Source organism: Aphanomyces astaci (genome assembly GCF_000520075.1).
Source record: "Aphanomyces astaci strain APO3 unplaced genomic scaffold supercont1.13, whole genome shotgun sequence".
Classification (NCBI taxonomy): domain Eukaryota; phylum Oomycota; class Saprolegniomycetes; order Saprolegniales; family Verrucalvaceae; genus Aphanomyces; species Aphanomyces astaci.
Window position 1 is genome coordinate 492,133 of NW_009798276.1, and position 26,091 is coordinate 518,223.

Sequence of the window (26,091 nt, forward strand, 5' to 3'; positions counted from 1 at the left end):
CCATCAACGTACTATTATAGGATCGTGTCAGGGATCTTGCAACGGTACCGAATTCGAACAATGGCAATCTATTTCGCATGTATGGCCAATTACCACGGTTACACTTCATGGACAATGGGCATTTTTCGAGATGCGCGCGGTTTCGGCCTGAAACGGCCACCTCCATCTATTTGCATGCGACGAAACCATCTTGAACACTATACTCATACGTGTACGTTCCATGAGCTTCAAGGTTGTGTCGTCTGCACGCAAGAGTACGGCCAGGTCAAACGGGCGTGTGGCCCCCACCATGTTAGCCGACACAGACACCATGGACAGCATTTCCGACATTCGGCGAGGCAAGTTGACGTGGGAGATTTTGTACAAGTCGTCCAGCACGTTCGACCCCGACTCGAGCAAGGTTCAGATGTGGCATACGTTCTTGCTAGCCCTGGTATTGTACGACGCGTGGCTCGTGCCCCTGCTAGTGTCGTTTAGTCAGCTCAACCCAGCTATTTGCCGCAAGACATGGCTTCAAATGCTTGCGACGGCCGGTGAAGTGTTCTTTGTGGTCGACGTCTACGTACATATGCATTCGCGGTTTTATCTGTTTGGGGACCCTATTCGGGATGTCAAGTTCATAAGGCGGTACTATTTGATGTCGTGGGGATTTCCACTCGACTTACTTGCACTGGTTCCGATCAATACGATCATTCCGGCACTGGCATCCACCCAACCGTGTGGACTTGGCCTACTCAACAAGCTGCTTCGGCTCCGTAAAGTGCCTGCGTACACGTTGACCTTTGACAAGGTACCAATGTGTTTTATTTCTGTATCAAGTCGGGACATGTCGGCAACCCGGTAGGTATTTGCGCGCTACTACAAACTGTGCAAAGTCGTCAAAGCTGTGGTGGTCGTGTACTTTTCGTGCCACGTCATGGCTTGTGTTTATGCCTCGTTTGGCAAATTGGTCGATCCATCCAAAGACGAAGACGCGTGGAAAATGCACGACTTTTCAACGTCAACGCACGAACGAAGGCGGCGGCGATTGAGTTCCGATTCCAGCGACGACCAACACACTTCACAGCTCTTGACAGAGTATCTGGCTGCCCTCTTTTGGTACATCCGTCTAGTTTTTGCCCTGGTGTGTTCACAGGTCGGGGTTAGGTCCCTTGGGCTCGTGTCCAAGTGTGTCGAAGGCCAAGTGCCGCGAACGTTGATGCAAACGCTGTTTATGCTGGCAGTCATGATCTCCGGGTTTCTCCTCTTTGTGTACATTTGCGGCACGTTGTTTATGATTTCCAAGTGCGACGCCAACAGCACCCAAGAATTCGATGCCAAGCGCAATCAACTGCGGTACATCTTGTCGTACCACCAAGTCCCTATGGACATTCAATCGCGAGCGGTCGAGTATTTCGAGGTACATAGTGTTGACGTTGCGTCGGATGCACGATTCACATTGGCTAGAATGGATTCAAGAGCGGCGAAGTCAACGACCGTCACACGATGCAGCTATTGTGTCCGTCCATTGCCAAAGACATCAAGTACGCCGCACTCAAGGACATGGTCACAGGCGTGCCTTTCTTTAAATATTGCCGCGCCGCGTTCATTCGTGCCCTGATCGACTTGATGGAAACGCAGTCAGTGCCGACCAACTACATCGTATGCCGAAAGGACGAGGAAGGCGAAGACATGTACTTTGTACAGTCGGGTGTTCTGGTCATTCTCGTCGATGACATCAAGGTGTTTTTGATGTTTCGGCAAGTTCAGTTTGTTGGCTCAATCGTTGTGTTTTAGCTGCGAGAGCTTCGAAGCGGTCATTACTTTGGCGAACAGGCCATTTTCATGAACCAAATTAGAAGTGCCGACGGTACAATCTTGGAGGTTACCCATTTTGGTTGACATGTCCATTTTCGTGTAGTTGTAGCGACGACATTTTGCATCCTCCAGCGGCTATCGCGGGCTCGCGTGCGCATGGTCATGCAGGGATACCCTGAGTGTGAAAGCCAAATCCTAAGCTGTGTGTCGTCCATTGCCGACGAACAGCGCAAGAACAGCAGCAAACTCATCCAACAGCGAAGCCTGACAAAGTCCACCGGAGCAGCGGTGTTCCATATCGACGAACACTCGAGCCCGACGGAAGGGTCGACGAAGCAACAAGCCACGCAACGGCGCATGAGCAAGCGCTTCGTGGGACCCCTGGGGGAGTTTGCAGATGGGCAAAGTGAACAAGTTGGTGGAAAGAGCCCGACGATCAAATTCGTCTTGCACCGATGTCTTTTGAAGACTGCCATATCTCGCAAGTCGACGCTGCGGCTTGTGTGGTTGCTTTGTGTCATGGTAAGCTGAGAATATTGTACTTCACTTGAATGTATTCATCGGTCATGGCTGGCTGGCTGGCTGTAGGCTACGACGGGGTACAACGTCGTGGTGGTGCCATTTGTGAATGCGTTTGAGTTGGTGGGATACCCCGTGTCCGTTTTCGTGCTGAACACGATAGCTGATGCCATTCTGTGGCTGGATATATATGGCAAGTTCAACTTAACCTACGTCCACGAAGCCGAGCACGTCGAGGATACGGTCAAGTGTGCCCAGCACTACTACCAAACAACGTTTCTGTTGGACTTGGCGTCGACGATCCCTCTTTGGGTTGTCCGTCCATCGCTTCACGTCCAATTTCGAGTCTTCCGTTTGCTGCGGTACGTTGATTGAAGAGAAATGAATGGATCGTTCAACAGAATTGTTGTGTTAGGGTCCTCCGCTTGAATGATGAGCTCGACGAAGTGAGTCTGTTTGTCCGCATCGACAGTCGGAAGCGCATTGTTCTTCTTGGCATGGGGTTGCTGATGTGCTATCACATTGCTGGGTGCATGGCGCACGCATTAACGCTATCTCTGGGCTACGGCATCAGCCAACACGGCTGGCTCCCCCCCAAAACCATTGAGCTCCAAAAGATTATTTCCAACAATACGGGCGACTTGCTCGGGTACACGTACATGGACGGAGCCCAATTTGTGCCGTTGGAGGACCCCCTTGTGAATGAATTCATCCTGCGGCAGTATACTCGTGCGCTTCAGTACGGCTCCGTGTGTTTAACAGACCTCGGACGCGTGTTGGAACCAGAGACGCTCGAGGAATTCGCCTTGGCCCTGGGTCTAATGCTATGTGGCTTGCTGCTCATCTCGTTGCTCATCGATGACGTGCAAAAGTGCGTGACGGCGTCGGCCGTGGAGCAGATGCAGTTTTTGACGCTGCGGTCCCAGATGATGCATTTCTTCCGAAAGGAAAAGCTCCCGCAACAGGTTCGAAGCCGCGTGTCGGCGTACTTGGACTTTTGGTGGAGCGCCCACCGAGGGGCCAACATCAACGAGTTGTTGGGGGAACTGCCCAACACGATCCGGCGCGACATTTACGGATTCGTGTGTGCGCCTGTCCTCGACGTGATCGAGCTCATGGACGGCATGGGCCCCCATTTCGAACGAGTTTGTGATATGTTTCTCGACAACATCGTCGTCAACTTGTACGCCCAAGGCGAGTTAGTGTACAACCAAGGTGAGTACGCCGACTCGCTGCTCGTGCTGTTGGCGGGCGACGTCATGTTATCACCCACATTGACGGGGCTGCCGCAACGATACGTCAGGCCAGGTAAGCAAGCCACATCGATGGAATGCGGTGATGTCGAATATTCATGTGCTCCATGCAGGCGAGATATTTGGCTGCTCGAGTCTTGTCCTGGACGGCGCGTGCAATGTGCACACGGACAACGCCGTGGCTCGAGACGCTAGTGTAGTCGCGCGTGTGAGTCAAGACACGTTGGCTGCGATCACGGACGAATATCCGACGTTTTGTCATGGCTTGTTGAAAAAGGAGTACAAGCTTCTGGCTGAGCACAGAGCCATGGCGCGATTGCTGGATCAGTCCGAGTTGGCTGCCATGTCCCAGAACGGACAGCATGGCGTCGTGGACCCCAACTCAACTTTCATGATGCTGTGGGAAACGCTGCACGTTGCAGTCCTGGCAATGCAAGTCGTGGGGGTTCCATATTTCTTTGCGTTTGGGTTCGCAATCGTTGGAGTGCAAGGGCGCAACTTCTACGCAGTTGCCATCGAAGTGTTTTTCCTCATGGATATCGTGCTGAAGACGCGCACTGGGTACTACTCGTTTGGCAACAAGGTACATACATGTATATCAACCGGATATGTAGGTGGCTTGGGGCTCACTCGTGATAGGTGACAGACTTGAAAAAGATACGAAGCCATTACCACCACTCGGTCACATTTGTGTTGGACGTGGTGGCCATCTTGCCGTTGGATTGCATCAATGTGTACTTGCCTCATCAATCCGAAGTGTGGAACCTCAACAAATTGGTGCGTCTACTCAAGTTGCCGGCGCTAATCGAAAAGGTGGAGGCGTACTTTTTTGCCATCAACATTCACATCCGCGTGCTCAAGTTGGTGTTTTTCGTCTACTTGCTCGCGCATTACATTGGCTGTGCGTGGTACGGGTGTGCGAGCTTTCCGTTGACAATATGGGGTCAAGGAGACGACTGTCGATTCGGAAACGATACGTGGCTACCAAGCAAAGATAAGCACTTGACCAACAACGGCATGTCCCTGACGTTCAAGTACACGAGGGCGTTGTATTGGGGACTGGGGGTGTTGCTCGGGTTCAACAAGGGGGAATACCCTGCCACGCCCTTTGAATGCGTCTTTACGGTACTCGAATCCCACGTGTCAGTTGCATGCAATGATATATTTATTAACGTTGTAGATGGTCGTACAAACGGCGGGCGTGTTTTTGCTGGCGTATGTCGTGGGCAATCTCCTCGACATTGCCCTAGTCATGGACGGCAACAACCAACTGTTTTACAGCAACTTGATTTACGTGCGCAAACTCACGACTTACTTTGACTTTACCGACGACGTCAAGACCAAGATCCAGCACTTTTACTTTTACCGGTTGTTCCACAGCATCCACGAAGAGCACGTGCTGACCCACAGTTTGCCGCCCAACCTTGTCGGCGACATTCGGCTGTTCCTATTGACCCCCATGCTGAAAAAGGTGCCGTTCTTTCAGGACGAAATGGACAACTCAAACGTCGCCCGCTCCCTTGTCCGGCACTTGACGCAGGTTCTGGTGACGCGGCACGAAGTTGTGTGCCACCAGTACGACGTCGGCATCGACATGTACTTTGTGTTTGTTGGGTGCTTGAATGTGTACGTGTCTCACACGGACCGAGACACAGTGTCGGTGCACAACTCGCTCACGTACGAGTCGTCGCACATGGGCAACAAGGTGGCCGAGCTGCACACGGGGTCTTTCTTTGGAGAGCGGTCGCTGTTTTCCGACCAGCCCCGCATGGCAACAATCCAAGCCAATACATTCTGCACACTATTCAAACTCTCCCGCACTCACATGGAGTCTGTGTTCGTCCAGTACCCGGAATGGAAAGTCAAGGTGATTCAAGTCGTCGAAGAGATCTACAACATCCGACAACACAAAAACAACCAGCGCATGGGACCATCTGTCGTGGAGCCGCCATCGTCCGAGCAGGCGCCCACTACCAACACTTCCTCCTCGCCCGCGAGTTCAACCCCCGTCGAGTGCAGCAAAGTAAACAGTTTCGTCCTACGCGTCGTCAGCACTGGCAGGCACTTAGCAGAGTCGGTGGTCTTGTGGCTACGTAACACCAAGTCGATGGTCACAGCCATCGAAGTTCAGTCGCCATTCTACCGCGCCTACTTGCAGTTGGTTCGATGCACGTTGTTGTATGTGGCCATGCGGGAGCCCTACGTCGTTACCTTTGGAGCGGCTGCGGGTCCGAGCGCAGGCGCCGCTGTGGTTATGGTACATACACACAATGAAACCAAACATTCCCTCCTTCACGGTAATCATAGGGGCTGGACGTTGCAGCGACGATCGTGTTTGTGTTTGACATGTGGTTCAAGTATCACATCATCGAGAAGCCCGCGTCGTTTGAGTTTTACGACCGCATTCCCCACCCCACCCGCGTCGGCCTCGCACTGGACATTCTGGTCGTGCTGCCACTGGATTCTGCGCTCGCGACCTTTGGGGGCGGTGGCGTCCCCTGGCGTCTGGTTCGAATGATCAAATTAAGGCAACTCAACCACGTGTTTCGAGAGCTGCAGCGATTCAGCATGTCCCACGAACTGAACCGCATCAAGCTGCTGGCGTTGTACTATTGCATCGTTTGCTACTGGACCGCGTGTGCGTACTTTGGGATGGCGTCGATTCTGGGGTTTAGTTCAGTGTGGGAGTCGTCGCTTCCTGTGGCGTACTTTGCGGTACGCCCTTGTCTAACCACTGACTTGTGGATTTCTAACTTTCTTGTTTTGGTTGGTCTAGTCGCCGCCAGCGTCTGCCAGGTTTGACATGTTGTTTTTAATGCATCGGTTCGCTCGGTGCTTGTACTATGCGGTCAACATGTACACGGGGGTGGGGATGGTGTACGAGCCGTCGGCGCCGTTGCAGTATGCGTTCAATCTCATCATGCACGTGGTGGGGATCTTTGTCATGGGGTATGTAATTGGGGAAGGCTCGACACTGTGCATATACCTGATTCAAAACGAAGTCGACTTCAAGATCAACCAGATGAACGTCATGGACTATTTGGCTCGGAAAAACAAGAGCGTGGTCGACACCCACCTCCACGCCCGCATCCACAACTACCTGTCGTACTGGTGGTCGTTTCAAGATGGCGTCAACTACCAAGCGATCCTGGAGCAGCTCCCACTGCGCATCCGAGGACAGGCCATATTTGAAATCTCGCGCCGAAGTCTATCGCGTTTTTCCGTGCGGTACATTCGTCCGTTAGTCCACCAACGAGGCATCGACCCCATCATCCACAAACTGGTGCGACGCTTGACGTTTCAAGGTACGGACCCATCTACACACCTATCCTCACTTCAAGATGCTATGTAGGGTACCCCGCGGGCGAGTCGGTGATTATCCAGGGCAACATTGGTCACACCATGTACTTTGTGTCGAGTGGCACAGTCATGACGGTGTCGACCTTGCCCAACTTTATGCCATCTCGGTTCGAAGAAGGACAGTTCTTTGGCGACGAAGGCCTCATGGCGTCCACCGTCCGCCACTATTCGGCCGTGACGCTCCGCGCGTGCGACTTGCTGGCGCTGACGGCCGATGATTTTTTAAACACGATGAACGAAACGCTGCAAACAAAAGAGGGGTGCCGCGTCGCGAGGGGTGTTGCAACGTACCAGAAGAGCTTCAAGTACCGGTTGGCGTACGACAAGGGGTCCCTCGGTCAAATGATCTGCAACTGCATGATGGACATGGCGTCGACGTTGCGAACGCTCAGCCCCATGACCCCGGACGTGGCGGAAATCATGTTGGGCCATTTCACCAAGCTGTTTCTTCCGCCGCATGTTCACCAATTGGGGGGGTACGCGCTAGACTCGATTTCCATGTGCCAGCATTGCGAAGCCACGTTATCGCATATTTATTGCAAGCAATGTCGCCAAGTGTTGTGTAACAAGTGTTCTTCACTCATGCACGACAATACCCACTTGTCGTTCCATTTACCCAGCATCATGCACCTCAAAACACCAAATGAACCACCTCCAGAGGACCCGAAAACCCCGCGTTTGCGTGAGTTTGTCTTGTCAGTGCTGCCGCGTCGTCGAAACAACACCGTGTCTGCTCCGCCACACGCGTCGTCCATGACTGGATTGGGCATGAGCTCGTCTTTCCACAGCGTCGCCCGTCCTTCGACGTCCAAGCCGCTGCAAACCCAGCGAGAAAACGACACGGGACCGTCGTCCCCACTAGAGAAGCGTTCGGGCCATGTCATGCGATTGCCTAGACGCGACCGAGAGGGGGGGTCGATTCAATGCGATTCAAATACGGTCGAACCTCACGCCCGGCAACTTGTGAAGTTGTCTCATACGAAATCGGAGGCCGCACTCGATTGCACCGAGCGGTGGCGCGCGCCGGACCCAGTGCGGGGAGGCCAGCACAATACAACCATGGACACCATCAACCACCAGCGCAAACGACACAAACCGGTACAAACAGGCATGAAGTCTAGTCAAAGCACACCCAAGATCATTCGTGTTGTTCAAGCCGCACAAGGCACATCAACCAACCCACCAGTCGTTAGTGACGCTGGAACCATGGCCCAGACACCGACAACCACATCGACGACCAACTAATTGGACAATGTTTCCAAGTGTGTAAGCAATTCCGTGTAGGCCCCTTTCGGAGTAAACTGGGGTTGAACCGTGATACACGTTAGGTGTGGTGTGAAACTCTGGTGTTGAGTATAGCCACGGCACCAGGATGATGAGTTTCGTAGTAGTCATGGCTAACCTTACAGTGGTTTAGTAGGACAGAGTCATAATGCAGTCGTACTGTATATGCATTTCCTCTTCTTGCGCAATGAACAATGTGGGCTTGCCAACCAACCAAACCGCGTTCGGTGGGAAGTCGACAAGAACGCGTTACGATGGCCAGTTAATAAAGGCTAAGCTGAAGTCTATTCAAGCCAATTAAATGACCAGAAGAATGCCCAACCTTTCGACTTCATGCAGCACTTTTCAGAATTGAAATCCCGTTCCAACGAGACGAGTAAGAGTAAGCTGCATTCTGTGACGAGGTCTCTTTCAAGTGCACCATAAATTGGCCATCTACGTTAGATGTTATCTTCAATGTTCGACCACTGTTTGAGAGGTTTTAAAGTGTTGGTGGATGGACGTTCAATCGCGCAAGATGGCGATTTTCTTCTCCATCTGGGCGACGAGTTTCACGAGCGCGTTGAGCTTGTTTTCAAAACGCACTTCGGTCTCGAGTAGCCGGATTTCGAGGATTTCTTCCATCGCTTCGAGCTGTTTGGCGAGGGGATCGTGGTGTCCATTGCGCATCTCGGCAATGGACGACGCACACGACAATCGTTGCTTTTGCTGTTCTTCTTTCTGGAGGAACATTGGAGGCAACGCAATCGTCAAGTTGTGTTTCTGGAGGGCTTCCAAGTCCCATCGAAACTGCACCTAGATATGTACATGGTATGAGCATGCATATTGCGAAGAATTGACTGAATCGTACTAGGGCTTCGGCTTCCAGTCGGCCCGTCTTGTGTACATCGTAGAGCGCAATGAGCTCATCGGGGTCAATGTCGATGCCGTCGCCAAGGATGTTGAAGCCGTTGAGGATTTCAATCATTTCTTTCCTATATATATATGGAAATATGGATGAGGTCATAAACAGGTAGGTAGGTAGGTTGAGGTAGTCACACGCACTTTTGGACAACTTCCAGAGTCGAGAGCGTGTCGAGGCTCTTCTGCATGGCGTCCTGCACTTCCTCCTTCATCACGTGCTGGAAGTTGGACCCAATCACACTGATGGGCAACGCCAGGATCAGCATGCCCGACATCATGGTCAACGTCGCAATGAACTTGCCCACGGGGGTCACGGGGTAGTCATCGCCGTACCCCACCGTAGCCATGGACACGATGCACCACCAAAACGTGGCGGCAATGCTACGAATGCACAATGTTGTTGGTGTTTTGTTATGGCCGACCGTTTGAATGTACCTGTAGAATGGATTCATTTCGCAGCAATTGGCGGCCGGGTTTTGCGTGGGATGGCACGCTTTCGACTGGAGTGGGTCGCGACACTGTTTTGGTGAGTCGGTCAACTCGGCAAAGTACATGGCGCTCGAAAACACAATCTACACACACACCATCATCGCAGACGTTCGTTACCAATCGATTACTTGTTTGGATCTACCATGGCCATGATGATGAGGAAAAGTAGCATAAACAATGGCTTGGCACTCAACGTCAACGCCTACAACATCATTTGAGTTGGGGGTAGTGATATACATACATTATATCCAAGGAGCCTTCAAAGTGTGCGACGTGCCTTGATGAAAATTTGAATCGACGACGTATACCGCGATAGTTTTAGGATTCTGGCGACACGGATGAGGCGCATGATGCGAATGACCCCGATCGACGACCCTTTCTACACGAGACGGGTAGAATCACACTCGAAAGGATGTCCGCCTACCAGTTCGAGGAACATTTCGAGGTAGAATGGTATGATGGACACCAAGTCGATCCAGTTGAACAAGTCTAAACGTAGGTCCGTCCACTAGGTGTACAACGACCGTGGACTGTACGAAAGGTATGTTACCTTGACCAAAATCCTTGACACTAGGAGCGCAACAGAACCGACTCACAAAATCCGCAGTAAACATGTACATGCACGCTCCCTATCCAGACGGTTTGAGACTTGTCTGGCGTTAGAATACGACGCAACACACCTCCACAATCGACAAGGCTGTCTTGGCATCCTCGTCAAAGTCAGGAATCGTTGACAGGATATACACAATGGTGGACACAAACACTGCCGCGAACAGCGAGATGGACACTGCTCGTGCCTACTCCGCCATATTCGCGGTAAACTTTATATATGTGTACAGTTGTAATTCGCACCATAGACGAGGATTGGGGCTCGTTGAAGAGAAGCCATAAGCGCATGCGAATGGGCAAATGTACAACTAGGAGACACAGGAATGGTCATAGCCAACATGAGGGGGCTTGGATTGTCCTTAACCTTACCATGATGAAACGAGGAAGTTCCGCTCTCCCGACCAGACAAGGCAGTCGACCGATGTTTGGAGCTTGGGGGCGCCCTGAACGTCTTTTTGTACGTGCCTTTTCGCAGCAGCTTTGCACAGGACACGGCAGGTATCTCTCGAATCGGTTTCCGAATCGTCGACGGTCGAATTTGCCTGAGCACGGTCTGCTTGCGCGCTTCCCGCTCCAGCAAACGAGACAAGAGCATGGCCGACTCTGGGATCATGTGGATATCTTGCTTTCGAGCATGTTGTTTGGAATCAAACGTGTCCAGGGAGGCTAGGTGCTCGAAGTGGGCTGCGGAAGGTCCCTCCGGACTGTCCATACCTACCAGTATAACCACGACCGCCGCTTGATTGTATTTTTAGAACCACAGGCGGTCGACTTACTGAAACGGCGCCCGTCACGGATTCACGCATGGTGGCAGTAGTGTAGTCCCGACCGTTGAAGACGCAAGATTGCTGTAGCTCTATGTTGTATCTTGTTATGACGAACCTGGACTAATATCCCAGTATGATTGACATACATCGAATGTTAGCCGAGTTAAGTTGCGCCCGAGTTGCCAAACAATCGATCGACGGCCGCACAAAACTCGTCAAAGTCGATGCGATGGTCGTGGTTGGCATCCGTTTGGGCAAAGTGCGACCGCATGTCTTGCTCCGACACGCCGTCGTCGGGCGACGCGAGCAGTAGGAGCATTTGAATCGTCTCGTTTACTGTCAAGTCCCCACTCTTGTCCTTGTCGCACCGATCAAACGCGCTGCGTAACAAGAGTTTGGATGATCGAAATGGACGCATGTCGGATTGGAGGGATGTTAGATGAGCCTGCATCGCATCGACTTTTGCTCGCTCCTGCTCCACCAACCCTTTCCAGTGGTGCAGCTCGGCCTTGAGCTTCCACACTTTCGAGTCCGAGTCCGCCAGCTGTTGTTTTAGCGCCAGCGCACTGTCTGACAATTGGTCGGAAATACTCGCAACCGTGTCGTGGCGTTGGTTTGCTATCAGCGCCTCCTTTTGGGCTTGCAGCAACGCAATTTGGGTTTCTATTTCCCCCACGGAGGTCCTGCATTGTGCTGGTAGCGCATGCCATTCAGCTCGGGCCGCGTCTAGCTTCTCCTTGAGCACCCCCACCCGCGTCGTCGCTTCGCCCACACTCGCCCGAAGCTACACGACTGCCTTCATGAGGTCACAAAGTCTTGGCTGTGAGGTTAGTTTTTCACCTTTTGATTGTCCTTCTTCATTTGCCGGGTCTTCACAGTCAAATCCAACACGCGCTCTTCATTGGACACTTGCTTTGGCGGCGCCACTCGACGCGTCGTCGTCAGTTGCTCGACGGTCAACTTGGCCGTCAAGTCGGCGACCTCTTGTTTCTGCGCTGCTTCGGCGATTTCAGCGGTAGTCACTTTGAGCTGGAGATGGCGCAGGTGGTCATCCAGCGCCTTCTTCTTGGCTGTCAACTTGGTTTTCATTTCCAAGAGCGTTTCTTTGTCGTGAAAAAACACGCCGGGGTTGTTTCGTCGCGGCTTGGCAGGTTTCACTGTTGTCGATGATTTGACTTGATATGGTTCGAGCGTAGGCGTTGATGTCGTCGTCGTGTCGTGGTCGTCATCTCGTGTACTTGAAGCCATGGTAGGCTGTAGCTTGTCGTGGAAGGCAGCCTCGTTCGTACGGTCTGCACTGGGTAGCCTGTCGTGGACATCTACTAGTGTTGGGAACGGGTGTTCCTCATTCGTAGATTGTGTTGGCTCGATGGGCCTTGGCGAGTTGATTTTGGCTTCCTTTTCCACCTGCACTGGTTGAACGCTCGAATCACCAGTGTCATCTTGATGTTCAAAGTCGTCGTCGCCATATTCAGTTTTGGTTGGACTGGAAGGCTCTTTGACGCAAGGACTAATTACAGCCGTCTCGACGGGTTTCTCTGGGATAGTACCGCATGACGACACGAACACCATCGACGAACTGTCGTTCGATACCTGCACCAACAAGAGGGTAAACACAAACGCGATAACAACGAGGTTTTACTGACCTGCCACTTCGTTTCACCGTCGTCGTAGCAGACAAAATACCCCATAGATTCGTTGAAGTCGGTGACGGCCCCATCAAACCAGGCGCCTTCGTCGGCCCAAAACACTTGTACACGCCACCCCACGGCGTCGATCCCATGCCGCTGACTGTCTTGGCGAGACGTGGCCGGCGGAGTCACAATGCTAGACACCCTCGCTTCGACACTTTGCCCAATAGTGTTGGACATGAATTTCACCGACCCAGCATCCGATGTGGGCTACACATTGGATCATATCGTTTTGAGTTGGTATGTTGTGGTGTTTGTTCCATATCGCAAGTACCTGCCACTTCTCGTCGCCATCGTCGTAGCACACGTAATAACCTCTTTGGTCTTCATATTCGGTGACGACACCCTCAAACCAAGCACCCTCGTCTTCCCAAAGCACTTGGACACGCCACCCCACGGCGTCGGCACCCTCGGGTCGCGCCATTGTGAAGCGAGCGAGTTTGCGCCTATTCAAATGCTGCTCCTTGATTGGCCACGATTCAACCAATCCAGTCCTAGAAATTCTTGAGTACTCCTTTGAGTTCCATGCTGCTGCGACGAGCCATCTCCGCGGCTAGAAGGACGCACGGCGCCGTACTTCGCGCTTCGAATCGATGTATGTCCATGGCTGGAAGCGTACAGGTGAGACATTATCTTACGATTTAGCAGATACCTGTGTATAAAAAAGACCGGACTCTGCTAACCCTTTGGACTGGCGTTATGACGGGTGGTGAGGCTTGATGTGTGTTGCTGTTAGTACTACCGGCGACAAATGTTCGTGGTGGATAACAATCGCAATGCCGAGGCATGGCCCAAGAAACTCGAAGACTCATCGAGTCATGTCATATCAAAGTACCACCACGTACGCCGTGACACCTTGTGGAGACTATAGGCGCACTGTAGTGTTGTTCTAGGTTGTGGAGCCGCTCAACCACGCAAAAAATCCAAAGCAATTGATCATGGCGGCCGCGTATCCAGTTGAACAAGCCGCAGACACCATCGACGACGCATCCTACACATCCATCGACGTGCATGACGTGCTCGTGTTCCCAGACAACATTCGCATCGCTGGCGTGCGCGACTCTGATGGTGCTGGTCCTTCCGTAAGACCCAACTAACGTGACCACCTTAGTGTCCTTCGTAGCCACTCATCTCCTCGACGAAGTCGTGGACCTGGCCTCGTTACGTTCTCGGTGCGAAATCGCCAACATGGTTAGCTAGGTTGCTCACATGATCATGCAGATTGGTCGTGTCAGAGCTCCAGGGGCATCATGTGTTTGTGTGTGCTCACACCCAACGGTACAACGCCGCGATGGTTGGATATATTTTAAAAAAACAAGTCCAAACAAGGGTAAATGTAGTGATTTCCGGTGTGCATGTGCCGGTCCCAAGCTCATCGAGTGGTTTCAAGTACGTTGTTCCTTGTCATGACTCCGTGGCACAAATCAGCAGCAGCATCACCCCCCTCATCGATGCAATGTAGGCCAAACGACCTCAAGACTGGACAGTCTTTGCCAGTAGCCACTACGGCGGGCATCGCTTTGCTGGCAATTGCATCATCTACCCAGGTACTGTGTATGTTTGTAAACCCCCAACGGTCTTGCTTTGGTACTTTAATCAACTGTGTTTGTAGAAGGACATTGGTACGGCCTTGTCAACGATCCTAGCGACGTGGACAGCGTCGTCCACGCCGTCACTGTCGACAAGCAGCCTGTGGTTCCGTCCTTGTGGCGGGGGTGCATCAACGCGTCCAAAGCTACGCAGCTCGCGTTGCATCGGGAGGTGGCTTGTGAGGATAGTGCCGCCACGACGCTCGTCTAAGCAATAAAACCCAATACTGTACCATCGAGTGAGTAGTACCTCTTGTCGTGTTCGTTGTGTCCTCAATTACAAATGTTTGTAAAGGTTTGAATGACAGGAAACGTCGTGTTGGATATTGGACGTTTTAGTGGGAATCGAAAATGTGCCTACTACTGAACTACCTGTGAAGTCAAAAGGAAAAACTTTGAAAACGGCAAAGTCGTGTTCCATCGTCATACATTCCATATTGACTGGTTGTCAAGTCGTACTAGCGAATCCACATGCAACCAACTGCCAAGCTACTTGTACGATACATCCTGCAACGTCCTGTGCACATCGAACCAGCTGCAAGCAGGAGTGGTGACTACAATTTGATTGACAATGCACACCTACCGACTGCCCATGCCGACTCCAACGACGCTATTCACTGTGTAGCAATTCATTGGGGCTGGACGATCGAACAAGATGTGCTGGAACCTTCGCAATACGGTACAGTATACTGTATGGACATTATGGAATCCGTCGCAAGCTAGGAAACTGTGCCTTAATCTCCTTGCGATTCCACTAAACAAGTCAGGGCAAAATATCGACTCGACCACCGTCGCCGTCTGTCGTCCGTTCGTTGCGCCGACGAATACATACAACGCCGCGACTCGGCTACATACAGTAGTTGACCATGCATGTTCCCGTGCTTCCCGTCCAAGAAATATATTTTATCTTTTTGAGATTACTTTTTCTCCAATTTTGAATTCATGTGCTGCAGTTTGTCGTTTTGGTCTTTGAGCACAAGGGCGTCGATGATGTCGTCGAGTAGCTCGCCTTCCAACATGCGTTCAATGCCGTAGCTCGACAAGCCCTCCACGCGGTGGTCGCTGATGCGGCTCTGGGGAAAGTTGTACGTACGAATTCGTTCCGACCGGTCGCCACTCCCTGTGATTGAGTTGCGCATGTCGTCGCGGTTCTTGGACGCGGCGCGGCGCTCGCCGTCGTATACCCGCGCGCAGAGGATCTTCATGGCCTTGGCTTTGTTCTGGTGCTGGCTGCGCTCGTCCTGCACAGCGGCGACGATGCCCGTGGGCAAGTGCGTGATGCGCACGGCGCTTTCGGTTGTGTTGACATGCTGTCCGCCGGCGCCACTGGCGCGGTACACGTCGATGCGAATGTCCTTTGGCAGGAAATGCGTCTTCATCTCCACCTACACAACGCAGAATCGTGGTTGTCTCGTTGAGGCTTTTCGTTGAAACGATGGCGGCTGGTCGAGAAAGAGCCGCAAACTTGGGGAAATTCAACATGCTAAGCACCTCATTCATTTCTGGCAACACGGCAATTGTGATGGCGCTGGTGTGCACTCGCGAGTCGTTGACGGGAACGCGCTGGACGCGATGGGTGCCGCTTTCAAACTTCATGCGACCGTACACGCCTCTGCCCTGGTTGGTGCAGTTGCAACATGTTTTTAGTGTGTGTTAACGAGATGATGTTTGACATGTGACTGAAGAGAAATGAAGTCATCAGGACGAGGGGAGGTGTGGTCGTACAGTGATCGAGACGGAGCATTCCTTGCATCCCCCCAAACTCGTGTCGCTCATGGTGAGGATCTCAAACTTCCACCCTTGAAGAAGGGAGTACTTTTGATACATTCGAAACACATCAGCACCAAACAGCGCGGCTTCGTCGCCGCCAGTGCCGGCGCGGATTTCCAAAATGGCGCTCTTGTCGTCGTCTTTATCTTTGGGAAGCATGAGACGCTACGAAGCAAGCCACCACATGAGAGGATGCATATCAAAACAGGTCCCGAGGAGGTCGAAGCGAGGAACGTACTGTGATTTCCTTTTCCAAGTCGTCCAGACCATGCAGCAACTCAAATTTTTCTTCGGTCGCCATCTCTCGAAGCTCTTTGGCATCCGGATCGTCGGCTTGCGTGTCGGCAATGACCTAGTGAGTGATATGTTGTCGGTTTGTATGTTTCACATGGACAAGGTACTTCGTCAAGTTCTGAAATCGAATCCTGGCGCTGCGTGAGTTCTTGAATGGCGTGGATTGCAGGCTCCATTTCAGCGAGCTCGATGGACAGGTCCGCGAGACGCGACGGTGGGATGTTGCCATCATTGCTGATCATATGTTGGTGGAGAAACAAGGTGAAGCAGTAAGCCGGCATTGAGCGTACCTGCTGAGTTCGTCTGAGAGGACCTTATAGCGCGCTGTGAGCAAGCTCATGCGATCCAAGATGGAGCTGTGCAATGCAAAGTGACGTCTTGTCATGCTATTCTTCAGCAACATCACGTCATGGCGTCCTGTGACGGCCACAGCGCGGCGAAATATCGGCAAAAGGCGCATCGTGCTTGGCTTTGCGGCGCCAATTGCTGTCGAAGCATACCCACGCAATTTGATTGGCTGATTGATACACGCTGCCATTGAACAAAATCAGTTCTTATATCGCCATATTACTGGCTATAAAGATTTAATTTACTAGCATATCTACCAATCCGAATCACGGATGCGCCAATCTCTTCAATAACACTTCACGATACTTGTGGCCGTGATTTTGGATTTCAATGGTCGTACCACCGGTGTGCACCAATAATGCCAAAGCAATGGACATCGACTTCATACTGAGGACATAGATGCACACCCAAGTGCAAATCTGTGGGGTGGGATTGTGTGGGACAAACTGAAATCACATCCATCAGTACTGCCCAAGTTCAACCAGTACATTGTACTCCGAGTACTACAGTCTTAGTTGTCGGCGCTAACACAAGCAAGGAATGAGTTGCCATCGTCTCTTGCCATGAGACTACACCGCATGAACATGGTAGACACTGGCGCTGGTACAGTAGCACTTCAAGGGCAGCGGTTGGCTCACGCTGGTACTTTAGTGTTAATAACAAGTAGTACTAGCTATCACGAAACGTTTTTGTTTCGCCTAAATCACTTGTATCTAATTCCTGCTATCTTGAAATTTGTATGTGTTTGCTTGTATCTTAGATACTACGTAGTACGTACGGTATATGGTGATTTACGAAACAATCACGAAGCATGCATAACGTTACTATTAGTAGTACTACGTAATTTACTGTGGACAGAAATCAACGCGCCCCACCATTACCAGTTAGGCAACCACAGCACAGACAAACAGTAATTCTCAAGCTCAGCTTGGTCTGGAACTTGCATAATTTCACATGATACTCTAGTACTACTAGTAGTAGGTGTGTTTCATACTAGTAGTTTGTTTCGTAAATACCCAGATAAAGGCAAGTACTCCGTAGTAAATAGTAAGTAGTATGTTGCAACTGGATCACATTAAGTGCGGAATCCTTCGTCGCTTTTATATGGCACAATTCAAAGAAATCAAAGAATGGAGGCGGCCGACGTGAAGAAGGTGAACGATGGCGCCGGCACACCAGACCCGATCGCGCAACCGGTCCATAACAACGCTTCCGCCGTAGCCCAAGATTCGTCTTATGCGATCTGCACGGAGGAAGAGCTCATTCAAACGTTTGCCAAGCCTGGCGAGAGGGTGTTGTACTGGGGATCAGGATCGCCTCAAGGTACGGAAACGTGTCCGCCCAACTCGACACTTGCACGTTTATATTTCCATTCACGTCACGCCTAATACAACGTCGAAATCCTTTTAGCGTGGCGCGTGCTGATCGCTCTCGAAGAGAAGAACATTGAATACCGCAGTGTCTGTGCGAGCTTCTCCAGTGGCGTCCTGAAATCCCCTGCGTTCCGCCAGCTCAACCCCCGCATGCGCGTGCCAGTGTACGTGGACGGTACTGCGGGTGTCATTCTGTACGAATGCGATGCGATTCTGGCTTTCCTGGAGAGGTTTTACCCGAATCCACTCATGCCCACAGACCCAAAGTCGTTTGCGATTGCCGAAACCCGCCTCCATGAAGCGAATGAGGTGCTGTCCACCGTGGGCGAAATGGTTGTGTACCTTCGACGAGCACAATCGAACGCCAAGAAGAACATCAAGACCAACATGGACATGCTGCACGCCAAATGGAACGTGCTGGAAACGGAGCTCAAGCTGTGGGAAATGTACTTAGACGGCCGCCAGTACTTGGTCGGGAATGACGCGTTTCTGTGCGATGTGGTTGTGTTTACGAACGTGGCGTACGCGGTTCGATGTGGCTTGCAACTCGACGGTCTGTATCCGCGCTTGGCCATGTGGTACCTTCGCATGTGTTCGCGCCCGTCCGTCGAGAAAACGTACGAACCATCGATCTTGGGTTGGCACTTATGATCATGTTAGGTGGCCGCCGCATTGGAAGACCACGATTGGGTTCACGGTGCTCGCTCGGTGTCACTTTTGCATATGTCAAGGCGAATGCGTATGTAGCTGCAGTCCGTCGTCGTCGTAGCCAGAATCAAAAGTAGTTGGACAACATGATAGATCTGGAATTTGGATAAGTCTTGCTCCTCGTTGATCATCGTGGCATCCCCACATACCAGGCAATCATGCCCCAATATTCACTAAGGCGGAAAGTTGGTCGACATAGCGACGGACCTCCGTGTAGGAGCGTATGCCTTTGATGAGTAGTTGGTAATGGGATCGTGATATGGATGTGCTTGCATCGGATACAATTCCGTTCGAACGTGATCCCCGCAGGCTAGGTTCAATCAATCGCCCATGAGTTCAAGCTGGCCTTGGAGACGCAGTAGGGCCTTGGAGAGGAGGGTGATCTTGGCCTCCATGCGGACTTCGGACTCGAGCAGCCGCGTTTCGATCATTTGCTCGATCAGTTGCAGCTGCTGGTCGCTGGGGTCGGCGGTCTTAAAGCTCCCGCCAAATGACAGCCGCTCCACTCTCTTGGCGCGCTCGGGGCTCACGAGGTGCGATTGGTGGGTACGGATCACACGCTGCAGGTCGGCCAAGTCGTGGCGAAAATTATCCTACAAAAGACCAACACCAAGGCGGACGTCAAAATTAGACAATTCCTCCTTGTTGTTGTCGTACCAGTTCTTCGGTTTCGAGCGCCCCGGATTGGTTCATGTCGTACAGCGCAATGAGTTCGTCCGGGTCAATGTCGATGTGGTCGCCAATGATTTCAAACCCTCGAAGCACGTCAACCATTTCCATCCTGACGATCATATATATGCATGTCGTTTGTGTGGGCATATAACTTTGATTGATTGTTACCGTCGAATGACGTCGAGGTTGGCGACCACTTCAATGTTCTTCTTGAGCGTGTCTTGGGCCACCTCCTTCATCACGCGCTGGAAGTTGGACCCAATGACGCTGATCGGCAGTGCCAATATGAGCATCCCGGCAAACATCGTGATGGACGCGATGAACTTGCCCACGGGTGTCACGGGCACCTCGTCGCCGTACCCAACCGTCGTCATGGACACCAGCGCCCACCAAAATGTGGCCGGAATGCTACTCAACAACGTCAAAGTGCACATTGAACATCATATCATCAACATGGTGGACGGACCTATTGAAAGGATTGAGGTCGCAGCAGTCGTCCAGGGGGTTCACGTTGGGATGGCACGTTTTCGAGTACAGGGGACTCCGACACGCAGAGTCGGTCATTTCGGCAAAGTACATGGCACTCGAAAACAAAATCTACACCCAGGGTTGTGCGGACATTGAGGTGGACTTACGGACGTTTGTGGTGGCGAGATATCATGGACGCACCGTTGCCAAACACATGAGGAACACAAGCATGAAGAGCGGTGTGGCGCTCAAGGCAAGCGACTGCATTGGAAATATCAACGCAAGCACGGAGGGGATTGGGGGAGGGGGGCTACCTTGACGAAGATCTGAAGAGACGACGTATACCTAGACAACTTGAGGATCCTTGCCACTCGGAGAAGGCGCAGGGTGCGGATTGCACTCAGCGACGACGCCGACGAGCTGTTCTTCTGCTCCAAATAATTCATTCATGAGATCAGACAGCACATTGATAACCAGATGACGTACCATGTCGACCACGAATTCCAGGTAGAACGGCAGCACAGACACAAAGTCGACCCAGTTGAATGCATCTACAATGGCAAGGACGATGCATATTTCCGCACAAGCGTCGTCTATCCTAGTGTTGCAAGAGCTGCAGCAACCGTACCGAGTAGGAACGCCTTCAAGTGTGGGGTGCAGACCAGCCGAATCGAAAAGTCCAACGAGAAGATGTAAATGCACGTGTGCTGGAACCACAGTGGTTGGAGGGGCATCCATCGTCGGCGTAGTGAATAGTACGTACCTCGATTTCAGTCAAGACATCCCGAACTGGCGACGACAAGTCAGGCTGGCTTTGAATAATATACACAATGATGGATACGGCGACCGCAGTCAGGATAAATATGGACAAGTATTTGGCCTAATGGGGTGGACTTGGTGAGTGGTGGTGTTATTCGGGATACAGTACCTCGAGTGATGACGTGGCGTCGTGAAAGAGCCTCCAGAGTCGCTGGCGGTACGACCAAATGCCGCCTAGAGAACTAGATTACCAACAGGACATAGGTTTTGAATGACCATACCTCGTCGTGTCACAGCTACGTTGTTGTTCGTGCCACAGCCGCGGGATAGCGTCCGGACCGGTGCTGGGTCGGGTATTATGGAGGTCGTGGTCAACACTGGAGTGACGACGGACGAAGCCTTCTCTTTTGGCGCAGTTACAGATGATGGCAACTGAATCGGCTGTAGGCTGACCCGCCTTGTGATAGTGTGCTTACGAGTTTGACGCTCTAAAACTCGAGAGAGAATCATCGCCCTCTCGGACAAATTGTCAAAGCCCGAACCACCTTCGTCGGCCATGGCGGACGCGGTAGCAAACATAGCGGACGTGTTGCGCCTTTTGGTGGATTAGGAACCGTTTCAAGAGAAACGGTTCTGAAACTGATTCATGACACAAAAGGCGTCAGCGCGGGCTTCACAAGTGCGTTGCCATGATACCCGGAATATCCACCAGTTGGTTTTGTCTAAGGCCTCAAGTGCCCCGATCTTGCTGATGGTCACCACATAAAATGACTTGTACTTCGAAGTTATTACCCGTAGCACCTTCCTCTAGAGGTACCCCACGTTCATCGCGTCCACATCGCCTACCGGTACTTCCATAAAAATGATTATCTGCGAGTACAACAGACGCCTCTGCATGCATACCGGTACGCACAGCACATCACATCGTCAAAATTCAAAACAATGATGGAAAAAGCAGTGACCAATGTGGGATTCGAACCCACGCCCTTTCAGACCAGTGCCTTAAACTGGCGCCTTAGACCGCTCGGCCAATTGATCACGATACTCGGAACAAAAGTATACCATTTTAAAGATCGATTACTGTATGAAATCTATGGAAGACATTTCACGATGGCGTCGTAGTAAAACTTGATGCTCTCGCCAGTACGATCATGCTCACACTTCGTCGAAGAGCAATGGCCAGTAATGTTACTGAACAGTGCAAATTTCTTAGTTGCATCTAGGAAGACGTACCCATGATCTAAAAATAATTCTGCCGACTTCCGCGCTACCGGTAGCTCAGATTGCATGATGGAGGCAAATAGTGTGCATGACCGGAGCCTGTCCAAACACCAGTGGCTCGTCAATGAACAAGCCATAGCAGCCATCGCGCCCTCTGAAACGGACAATGTAACTCACAAGCTTATGCATGTTTACCGACTGGACGGACGAATAGGACGACTCGTGCCTCGAATCCAACGAGCTGGAGCAAGTCTACGAAATATTTCGCTTCTACGACTCGTCGCTCCATGGCGACCGGTACAAACATGACTGCAAGCAATGTATTCGTCCATAGCACTATTCGTTCGTCCATGTGTAGGCTCCCGTCAATCAACTTGCCACGATTCATTGAAATCCTCAAAGACGGACACATCCTGTCCAGTTCGTTTACTGCGCAACAAGTGCGTACCTGAACCGCACGCGACTCGACGGCGTATGAACATGACTAGGCGGAGGAAGTGTTTGCCACGGCAGTACTTGGAAAACTACGCACATACCTGGACGCCGGTACATATGCACATCTATATGTCAGTCGCGAACAATCACGATGGTACATAGATGGGGCCCCAGCTCTCTCGTTCAAACTATTCTGTGGGGCACTTATGCAATGTGCCACGATTAAGGTAACGTCACTGTTTGGCCAACTACTCCACGATATATCATGTTATACACCGATGTACGTCGTAGTTTCCAAGCATGGTCCCGAGTTCGGCACTTCGAAAGCTCGCGCGACGGCACCTGTTTTCGCTGATGACGGAGCTTCTATCGGCCACACATGGCGGTTCGAACACCAACCACAGCCATCACCTTGTGGGTAGCAAAGGTGTGGCCGTGGCCATTGGTGACAACTACTGGCATCCGTTGGACGCTCAATTTGAAACGCGGTTGCAAAAGCGAAGGTATATGGCACAGTAGTGCAGGACAGGAGTGCTGATGGGGGGACGATGTACATACGTATAGAGTGTCTCAAGTTGCGTACGACAGCGTGGTGCGACATATTTTACCGACTCCTCCACTCCCCGCCGACACTAGCAGTACATGCCAATGGTCAACGTTGTGTTTATATGAAGAAATATGCGGTAGTGGTGGTGACCCCCGAGATGCGCGCGTGTTTTCAAGAAGACCATTTGGACATAATTGTCGATCGCTTTCACTTGTTCGATCATGCAGAGACAGGCACGATCGACCACGGCGAGGTGTTCGTGTACTTTCACGGCCTCGCCGACGCCCTCGCGCTCGGAAACGTCCAGCCCCTTGTGGCCCAATTGAAGTCGGTCGACAAAGTCACTTTGCCGTCCATTTTGCACGTCCTTCTTGGCCAGACCAAGCTCGATACAGCACCGTCGACTCCGAACCTCACGAACCCCATGGCCACAAGCGCCTCACCGTCCAGCGCCACGGACCGTGTCGACGACATCGAAACGAAAGAAACACTGCTCGCCTTGTCCCACGACTGCCCACCAGACAACTGGGAACTCGACGTAATGACCCCCTTCAACAACTTGTTTTTGTTGTTGTGTTGAGCGCTGTACCTGACTAGGACATTGTCCACGCTCCAGACTACAACAACCCTTCCACCAAGGCCAATACAGTCATCAAACGAGTGACAATCACGAACAACACCCAGACAAAGAAACCGAAAAAGCCGCGCGCGGCTGCCCTGCCTCGGGTGGTCATGGTGCATACCGGCATGAGCGAACACAGCGTCAAGAAATTCTGGGAAGCTACGGTTCGGGACCACGGCCTCGCCGAAACCTGGGGCTTGTTTCAAAAGTACGAAGGGGATATGTCACCATGGGATATGAATGGGTGTGGGGATGTAGAGGTGAGAAGCGAATGCTCACGGAAACCCACACGCGACTCAAGACGGAAGACAGCGCCAAGGCGCTGTTGCAATTGCGGGTGCGCAGCCGATTGGCCGAAGGGTTTGTGGTTATGGAAGGCAAAAAGTACGTGGCCGACGCCCTCGCCGCGGACAAGGCCAGCAAGGAAAAAAAGGCGGCGGCGGCGGCGTCCGCCAAGGAAAAGAGTCAAACGTGGACGCCCAAGATTTTGAGTCTGGACAAGGGCAGCACGGTCGTGCGATCGTCATCCTTATCCAACCTACCCCTGTACAGTCCCACGAACCACCAGCCGTTGTACCACAAGGCACCGTATCAACTCCCACCCGACTGGAAAGACCGCACCGCGACACACACAGTACGCTGGTCCTCATCATTGTTGTCTTGGTGGTTGATGCTTTATCAGGATATGTCGTGGGTGCGTGAATCGTTTTGCCGCGCTCCAGTTGGCCACCAGCATGTACGTCGATACAATATTGTCGTCTGGAGTCACATGGATGTCGTTAGGATATAGAAAGGCATCGCCCGGTCCACCCAACGATTCGAGCCAATTTGTACTTGGCCGACATGACTCGACTTGGCATGTTGCCTCGAATTCACGACAAATCGCCCAGTCGATGACAACGACTTCGAGTTCTTGAGAGTGAGTTCAATGTCATTTTTCAATATGCAAAACACGTTTTGGATCCCCATGCGGAAGTTTTAGGCTGTATGTGGATGTGACTCTCAAGTCGGAAGGTAATATCTGGCATAAATGACCCTTCATGGATTTTAGTATCATATTCCATCTGCCATGTTGCGAACGATAAACTCGTTGCAGTCGCTGCCATCGTAGTCCCATTGAGAAACCAAACACGACACATCGCAGAGGCCATTGCCTACCAGTAGCCTCGCGTGCTGGGGATGGCAAGCAGCTGGCGATCCATTTGACTGGATTTTGCTTGAGTTGGGCTACACAATACGGAGTGCGTCGCTAGGAGAGTCGCCGACACATCCCGAGGCATGGGCGCGATGGGGTTGTTTGTGACGTCGATCACGACCGCGCGTTTGTTCCACGACAGCAGGGTCAGCATGGTTCGGAACATGTCGGGTGTGAACATCGTGCAACATGTTGGTGTTGAGACGGAGCCCGTAGAGCAATTCTAAACTGGCTATCAACGATGGTAACGTCGTGAGGGGGAACTGCGAGATCCACAGCTGATCGTGGTCAAGTTTGGTGGCCACACGGCTTCTGGCATGGACCAGTCGGTGAGTTGGGTTTGCCAGAGTAGATATATTCGACGTTGCAAACCACAGGGCCACGTTGTGGGGGGCACACTGGACGGGTACAGAAATTGTACACCGCCAAGGCCATTACGACTAGCCCCAACACGACATGGTAGACTGAGAACCCCCGCCGAAACGCCTTGTTGTCGAACGTCCAAGGGGCACTGTCGACGATTGACCTCTATCATCAACGATTAAATAATGGTATAATTGCGTAGGTCGTACACTGCTATGCTATTTCACGCGATTGGGCATCCCTTGTTGTGACATGGGGTGGACGAACATTGGGAGAGCCATGGGGCCTTTGAGGTGGGGCGGGGGTATTTTTGTAAACGACACTTGAATGGCCTTTGACGAGCGTTGGCTCGATCTACTTTGTCGCTTGAAACTTCCCAACGCCAGGGCAGCGGTATGAGACGACAGGATAGACGTTGCCAGGCTGGAGGTGGTGAGCTCCCCGGTTTCAGTGATAGTCGACATGGTCGGCAGCTTCTTGAGCTTCAGGGCGTGACTGACGGGCGGGGCTGCACCAAAGCAGCGAATGAGGTTTCGCATCGTCTGCATCATGGCCACAATCGGACATAGCTTGATAAGGATGTCTTTGGAAGCCGACACAGCTACTTGACGCGCTGAATACACACTCACCACGAAATCTTCGTTGGAGAACAAAACACATAAGTACACCTTTGACGCAAAGTAGCTTGCGAGCGTGGGCAACACCATGTACACACAGTGGAATGACAATGGAGAGCACGACGAACGCCACCAAGACGTCGTCCGCATGAGGGGAGAAGGCAGAAGCAGGCAGGCCGGCACCGCGAACGCGGTGGCGCCAACGAGCACGGCAAATGCCAAAGCAAAGTCGGGTTCTAGCACTAATGTCGACATGGTGTAGGCTTGCCACGTTTGAGCGAGCATGGCCAAACCATGCAGACCCACGAGCGACGAGACGTGGGATGTCACAGCGGACGACGTGACTCGCCAACCACCGCGACTTCACAATTTGCAGCCACCATGAATGCAGTCTTGGCCTTGGCTTGTTGGACTCGATGACTTTGTGTTTGCAATGTC

General features: G+C 52.0%; 9 protein-coding genes and 1 non-coding gene across 17 annotated transcripts; 4 read left to right on the plus strand and 6 right to left on the minus strand.

The window, feature by feature from the left end:
* Nucleotides 1–220: 220 nt before the first annotated feature.
* On the plus strand, nt 221–8,174 carry H257_06620 (hypothetical protein; the record flags this gene model as incomplete). Its single annotated transcript, XM_009831905.1, has 15 exons — nt 221–790; nt 845–999; nt 1,045–1,098; nt 1,147–1,414; nt 1,459–1,722; nt 1,777–1,849; nt 1,901–2,319; nt 2,386–2,678; nt 2,732–3,624; nt 3,683–4,152; nt 4,209–4,694; nt 4,750–5,826; nt 5,877–6,294; nt 6,356–6,874; nt 6,922–8,174. 15 exons carry the CDS (start codon nt 221–223, stop codon nt 8,172–8,174), a joined length of 7,212 nt encoding a protein of 2,403 aa, XP_009830207.1.
* Nucleotides 8,175–8,618: 444 nt separating this feature from the next.
* On the minus strand, nt 8,619–10,956 carry H257_06621 (hypothetical protein). The gene is made up of 11 exons (XM_009831906.1): nt 10,584–10,956; nt 10,458–10,522; nt 10,286–10,402; nt 10,156–10,234; nt 10,030–10,094; nt 9,883–9,984; nt 9,748–9,807; nt 9,552–9,688; nt 9,258–9,497; nt 9,064–9,187; nt 8,619–9,008 (listed from the first exon to the last, which is right to left on the minus strand). The coding sequence occupies exons 1-11, from the start codon at nt 10,924–10,926 to the stop codon at nt 8,718–8,720; spliced, it is 1,623 nt and encodes a 540-aa protein (XP_009830208.1). The 5' UTR covers nt 10,927–10,956; the 3' UTR covers nt 8,619–8,717.
* A 49-nt stretch (nt 10,957–11,005) lies between these two features.
* Nucleotides 11,006–13,118, minus strand: H257_06622 (hypothetical protein). The gene is made up of 4 exons (XM_009831907.1): nt 12,947–13,118; nt 12,628–12,882; nt 11,822–12,574; nt 11,006–11,765 (listed from the first exon to the last, which is right to left on the minus strand). Exons 1-4 carry the CDS (start codon nt 13,094–13,096, stop codon nt 11,145–11,147), a joined length of 1,779 nt encoding a protein of 592 aa, XP_009830209.1. The 5' UTR covers nt 13,097–13,118; the 3' UTR covers nt 11,006–11,144.
* A 57-nt stretch (nt 13,119–13,175) lies between these two features.
* H257_06623 lies at nt 13,176–14,748 on the plus strand. 2 transcript variants are annotated; one of them, XM_009831908.1, is made up of 9 exons: nt 13,176–13,293; nt 13,409–13,513; nt 13,566–13,740; nt 13,784–13,844; nt 13,894–13,950; nt 14,013–14,061; nt 14,135–14,219; nt 14,285–14,500; nt 14,715–14,748. In XM_009831908.1, exons 1-8 carry the CDS (start codon nt 13,198–13,200, stop codon nt 14,470–14,472), a joined length of 816 nt encoding a protein of 271 aa, XP_009830210.1. In that variant the 5' UTR covers nt 13,176–13,197; the 3' UTR covers nt 14,473–14,500; nt 14,715–14,748. The 2 variants fall into 2 exon arrangements, with proteins under 2 accessions (XP_009830210.1, XP_009830211.1); XM_009831909.1 differs by having other exon boundaries at nt 14,135–14,500.
* Nucleotides 14,749–15,143: 395 nt separating this feature from the next.
* Nucleotides 15,144–16,814, minus strand: H257_06624 (peptide chain release factor 1). The gene is made up of 6 exons (XM_009831910.1): nt 16,616–16,814; nt 16,433–16,559; nt 16,270–16,383; nt 15,987–16,196; nt 15,753–15,878; nt 15,144–15,646 (listed from the first exon to the last, which is right to left on the minus strand). The coding sequence occupies exons 1-6, from the start codon at nt 16,783–16,785 to the stop codon at nt 15,179–15,181; spliced, it is 1,215 nt and encodes a 404-aa protein (XP_009830212.1). The 5' UTR covers nt 16,786–16,814; the 3' UTR covers nt 15,144–15,178.
* A 975-nt stretch (nt 16,815–17,789) lies between these two features.
* On the plus strand, nt 17,790–19,368 carry H257_06625. 2 transcript variants are annotated; one of them, XM_009831911.1, is made up of 3 exons: nt 17,790–17,996; nt 18,084–18,663; nt 18,707–19,368. In XM_009831911.1, the coding sequence occupies exons 1-3, from the start codon at nt 17,804–17,806 to the stop codon at nt 18,813–18,815; spliced, it is 882 nt and encodes a 293-aa protein (XP_009830213.1). In that variant the 5' UTR covers nt 17,790–17,803; the 3' UTR covers nt 18,816–19,368. The 2 variants fall into 2 exon arrangements, with proteins under 2 accessions (XP_009830213.1, XP_009830214.1); XM_009831912.1 differs by having other exon boundaries at nt 18,084–19,368.
* Nucleotides 18,673–21,268, minus strand: H257_06626 (hypothetical protein). Its single transcript, XM_009831913.1, has 11 exons — nt 20,935–21,268; nt 20,823–20,887; nt 20,658–20,774; nt 20,523–20,601; nt 20,381–20,445; nt 20,209–20,322; nt 20,096–20,155; nt 19,893–20,023; nt 19,595–19,834; nt 19,412–19,535; nt 18,673–19,347 (listed from the first exon to the last, which is right to left on the minus strand). The coding sequence occupies exons 1-11, from the start codon at nt 21,230–21,232 to the stop codon at nt 19,075–19,077; spliced, it is 1,566 nt and encodes a 521-aa protein (XP_009830215.1). The 5' UTR covers nt 21,233–21,268; the 3' UTR covers nt 18,673–19,074.
* A 343-nt stretch (nt 21,269–21,611) lies between these two features.
* On the minus strand, nt 21,612–21,691 carry H257_06627. The gene has a single exon. It is a non-coding gene; the product is annotated as a tRNA-Leu (tRNA).
* Nucleotides 21,692–21,909: 218 nt separating this feature from the next.
* On the plus strand, nt 21,910–24,515 carry H257_06628 (hypothetical protein). 6 transcript variants are annotated; one of them, XM_009831914.1, is made up of 13 exons: nt 21,910–22,042; nt 22,089–22,171; nt 22,233–22,314; nt 22,363–22,420; nt 22,472–22,536; nt 22,601–22,812; nt 22,874–22,947; nt 22,997–23,394; nt 23,454–23,686; nt 23,737–24,112; nt 24,161–24,214; nt 24,262–24,397; nt 24,461–24,515. In XM_009831914.1, the coding sequence occupies exons 1-12, from the start codon at nt 21,941–21,943 to the stop codon at nt 24,373–24,375; spliced, it is 1,851 nt and encodes a 616-aa protein (XP_009830216.1). In that variant the 5' UTR covers nt 21,910–21,940; the 3' UTR covers nt 24,376–24,397; nt 24,461–24,515. The 6 variants fall into 6 exon arrangements, with proteins under 6 accessions (XP_009830216.1, XP_009830217.1, XP_009830218.1 ...); XM_009831915.1 differs by lacking the exon at nt 24,461–24,515 and having other exon boundaries at nt 24,262–24,446; XM_009831916.1 differs by lacking the exons at nt 21,910–22,042; nt 22,089–22,171; nt 22,233–22,314 and having other exon boundaries at nt 22,335–22,420.
* H257_06629 (hypothetical protein) lies at nt 24,495–25,938 on the minus strand (the record flags this gene model as incomplete). Its single annotated transcript, XM_009831920.1, has 2 exons — nt 24,495–25,071; nt 25,264–25,938. 2 exons carry the CDS (start codon nt 25,936–25,938, stop codon nt 24,706–24,708), a joined length of 1,041 nt encoding a protein of 346 aa, XP_009830222.1. The 3' UTR covers nt 24,495–24,705.
* Between the last annotated feature and the right edge of the window lie 153 nt (nt 25,939–26,091).

Coding starts and splice junctions, on each gene's coding strand:
- H257_06626 (XM_009831913.1), bottom strand. CDS start 21,232: ATGTTTGCTACCGCGTCCGCCATGGCCGACGAAGGTGGTTCGGGCTTT. Junction 20,775..20,822: donor ACGCCACGTCATCACTCGAG/GTACTGTATCCC, acceptor CCACCCCATTAG/GCCAAATACTTGTCCATATT. Junction 20,602..20,657: donor ATGTCTTGACTGAAATCGAG/GTACGTACTATT, acceptor CTGTGGTTCCAG/CACACGTGCATTTACATCTT.
- H257_06622 (XM_009831907.1), bottom strand. CDS start 13,096: ATGGCGCGACCCGAGGGTGCCGACGCCGTGGGGTGGCGTGTCCAAGTG. Junction 12,883..12,946: donor ATGGCGACGAGAAGTGGCAG/GTACTTGCGATA, acceptor TCCAATGTGTAG/CCCACATCGGATGCTGGGTC. Junction 11,766..11,821: donor TGAAGAAGGACAATCAAAAG/GTGAAAAACTAA, acceptor GCAGTCGTGTAG/CTTCGGGCGAGTGTGGGCGA.
- H257_06623 (XM_009831908.1), top strand. CDS start 13,198: ATGCTGCTGCGACGAGCCATCTCCGCGGCTAGAAGGACGCACGGCGCC. Junction 14,062..14,134: donor AGCTCATCGAGTGGTTTCAA/GTACGTTGTTCC, acceptor GATGCAATGTAG/GCCAAACGACCTCAAGACTG. Junction 14,220..14,284: donor CAATTGCATCATCTACCCAG/GTACTGTGTATG, acceptor CTGTGTTTGTAG/AAGGACATTGGTACGGCCTT.
- H257_06628 (XM_009831914.1), top strand. CDS start 21,941: ATGATGGAGGCAAATAGTGTGCATGACCGGAGCCTGTCCAAACACCAG. Junction 22,537..22,600: donor TGCAATGTGCCACGATTAAG/GTAACGTCACTG, acceptor TGTACGTCGTAG/TTTCCAAGCATGGTCCCGAG. Junction 22,948..22,996: donor ACTCCCCGCCGACACTAGCA/GTACATGCCAAT, acceptor AATATGCGGTAG/TGGTGGTGACCCCCGAGATG.
- H257_06625 (XM_009831911.1), top strand. CDS start 17,804: ATGGAGGCGGCCGACGTGAAGAAGGTGAACGATGGCGCCGGCACACCA. Junction 17,997..18,083: donor GGGATCAGGATCGCCTCAAG/GTACGGAAACGT, acceptor AAATCCTTTTAG/CGTGGCGCGTGCTGATCGCT. Junction 18,664..18,706: donor CGCCCGTCCGTCGAGAAAAC/GTACGAACCATC, acceptor TGATCATGTTAG/GTGGCCGCCGCATTGGAAGA.
- H257_06621 (XM_009831906.1), bottom strand. CDS start 10,926: ATGGACAGTCCGGAGGGACCTTCCGCAGCCCACTTCGAGCACCTAGCC. Junction 10,235..10,285: donor CAGCCTTGTCGATTGTGGAG/GTGTGTTGCGTC, acceptor CCGTCTGGATAG/GGAGCGTGCATGTACATGTT. Junction 9,808..9,882: donor CGATTCAAATTTTCATCAAG/GCACGTCGCACA, acceptor ATGATGTTGTAG/GCGTTGACGTTGAGTGCCAA.
- H257_06624 (XM_009831910.1), bottom strand. CDS start 16,785: ATGCGCCTTTTGCCGATATTTCGCCGCGCTGTGGCCGTCACAGGACGC. Junction 16,197..16,269: donor ACTTGGAAAAGGAAATCACA/GTACGTTCCTCG, acceptor CTTGCTTCGTAG/CGTCTCATGCTTCCCAAAGA. Junction 15,647..15,752: donor TGTTGCCAGAAATGAATGAG/GTGCTTAGCATG, acceptor TGCGTTGTGTAG/GTGGAGATGAAGACGCATTT.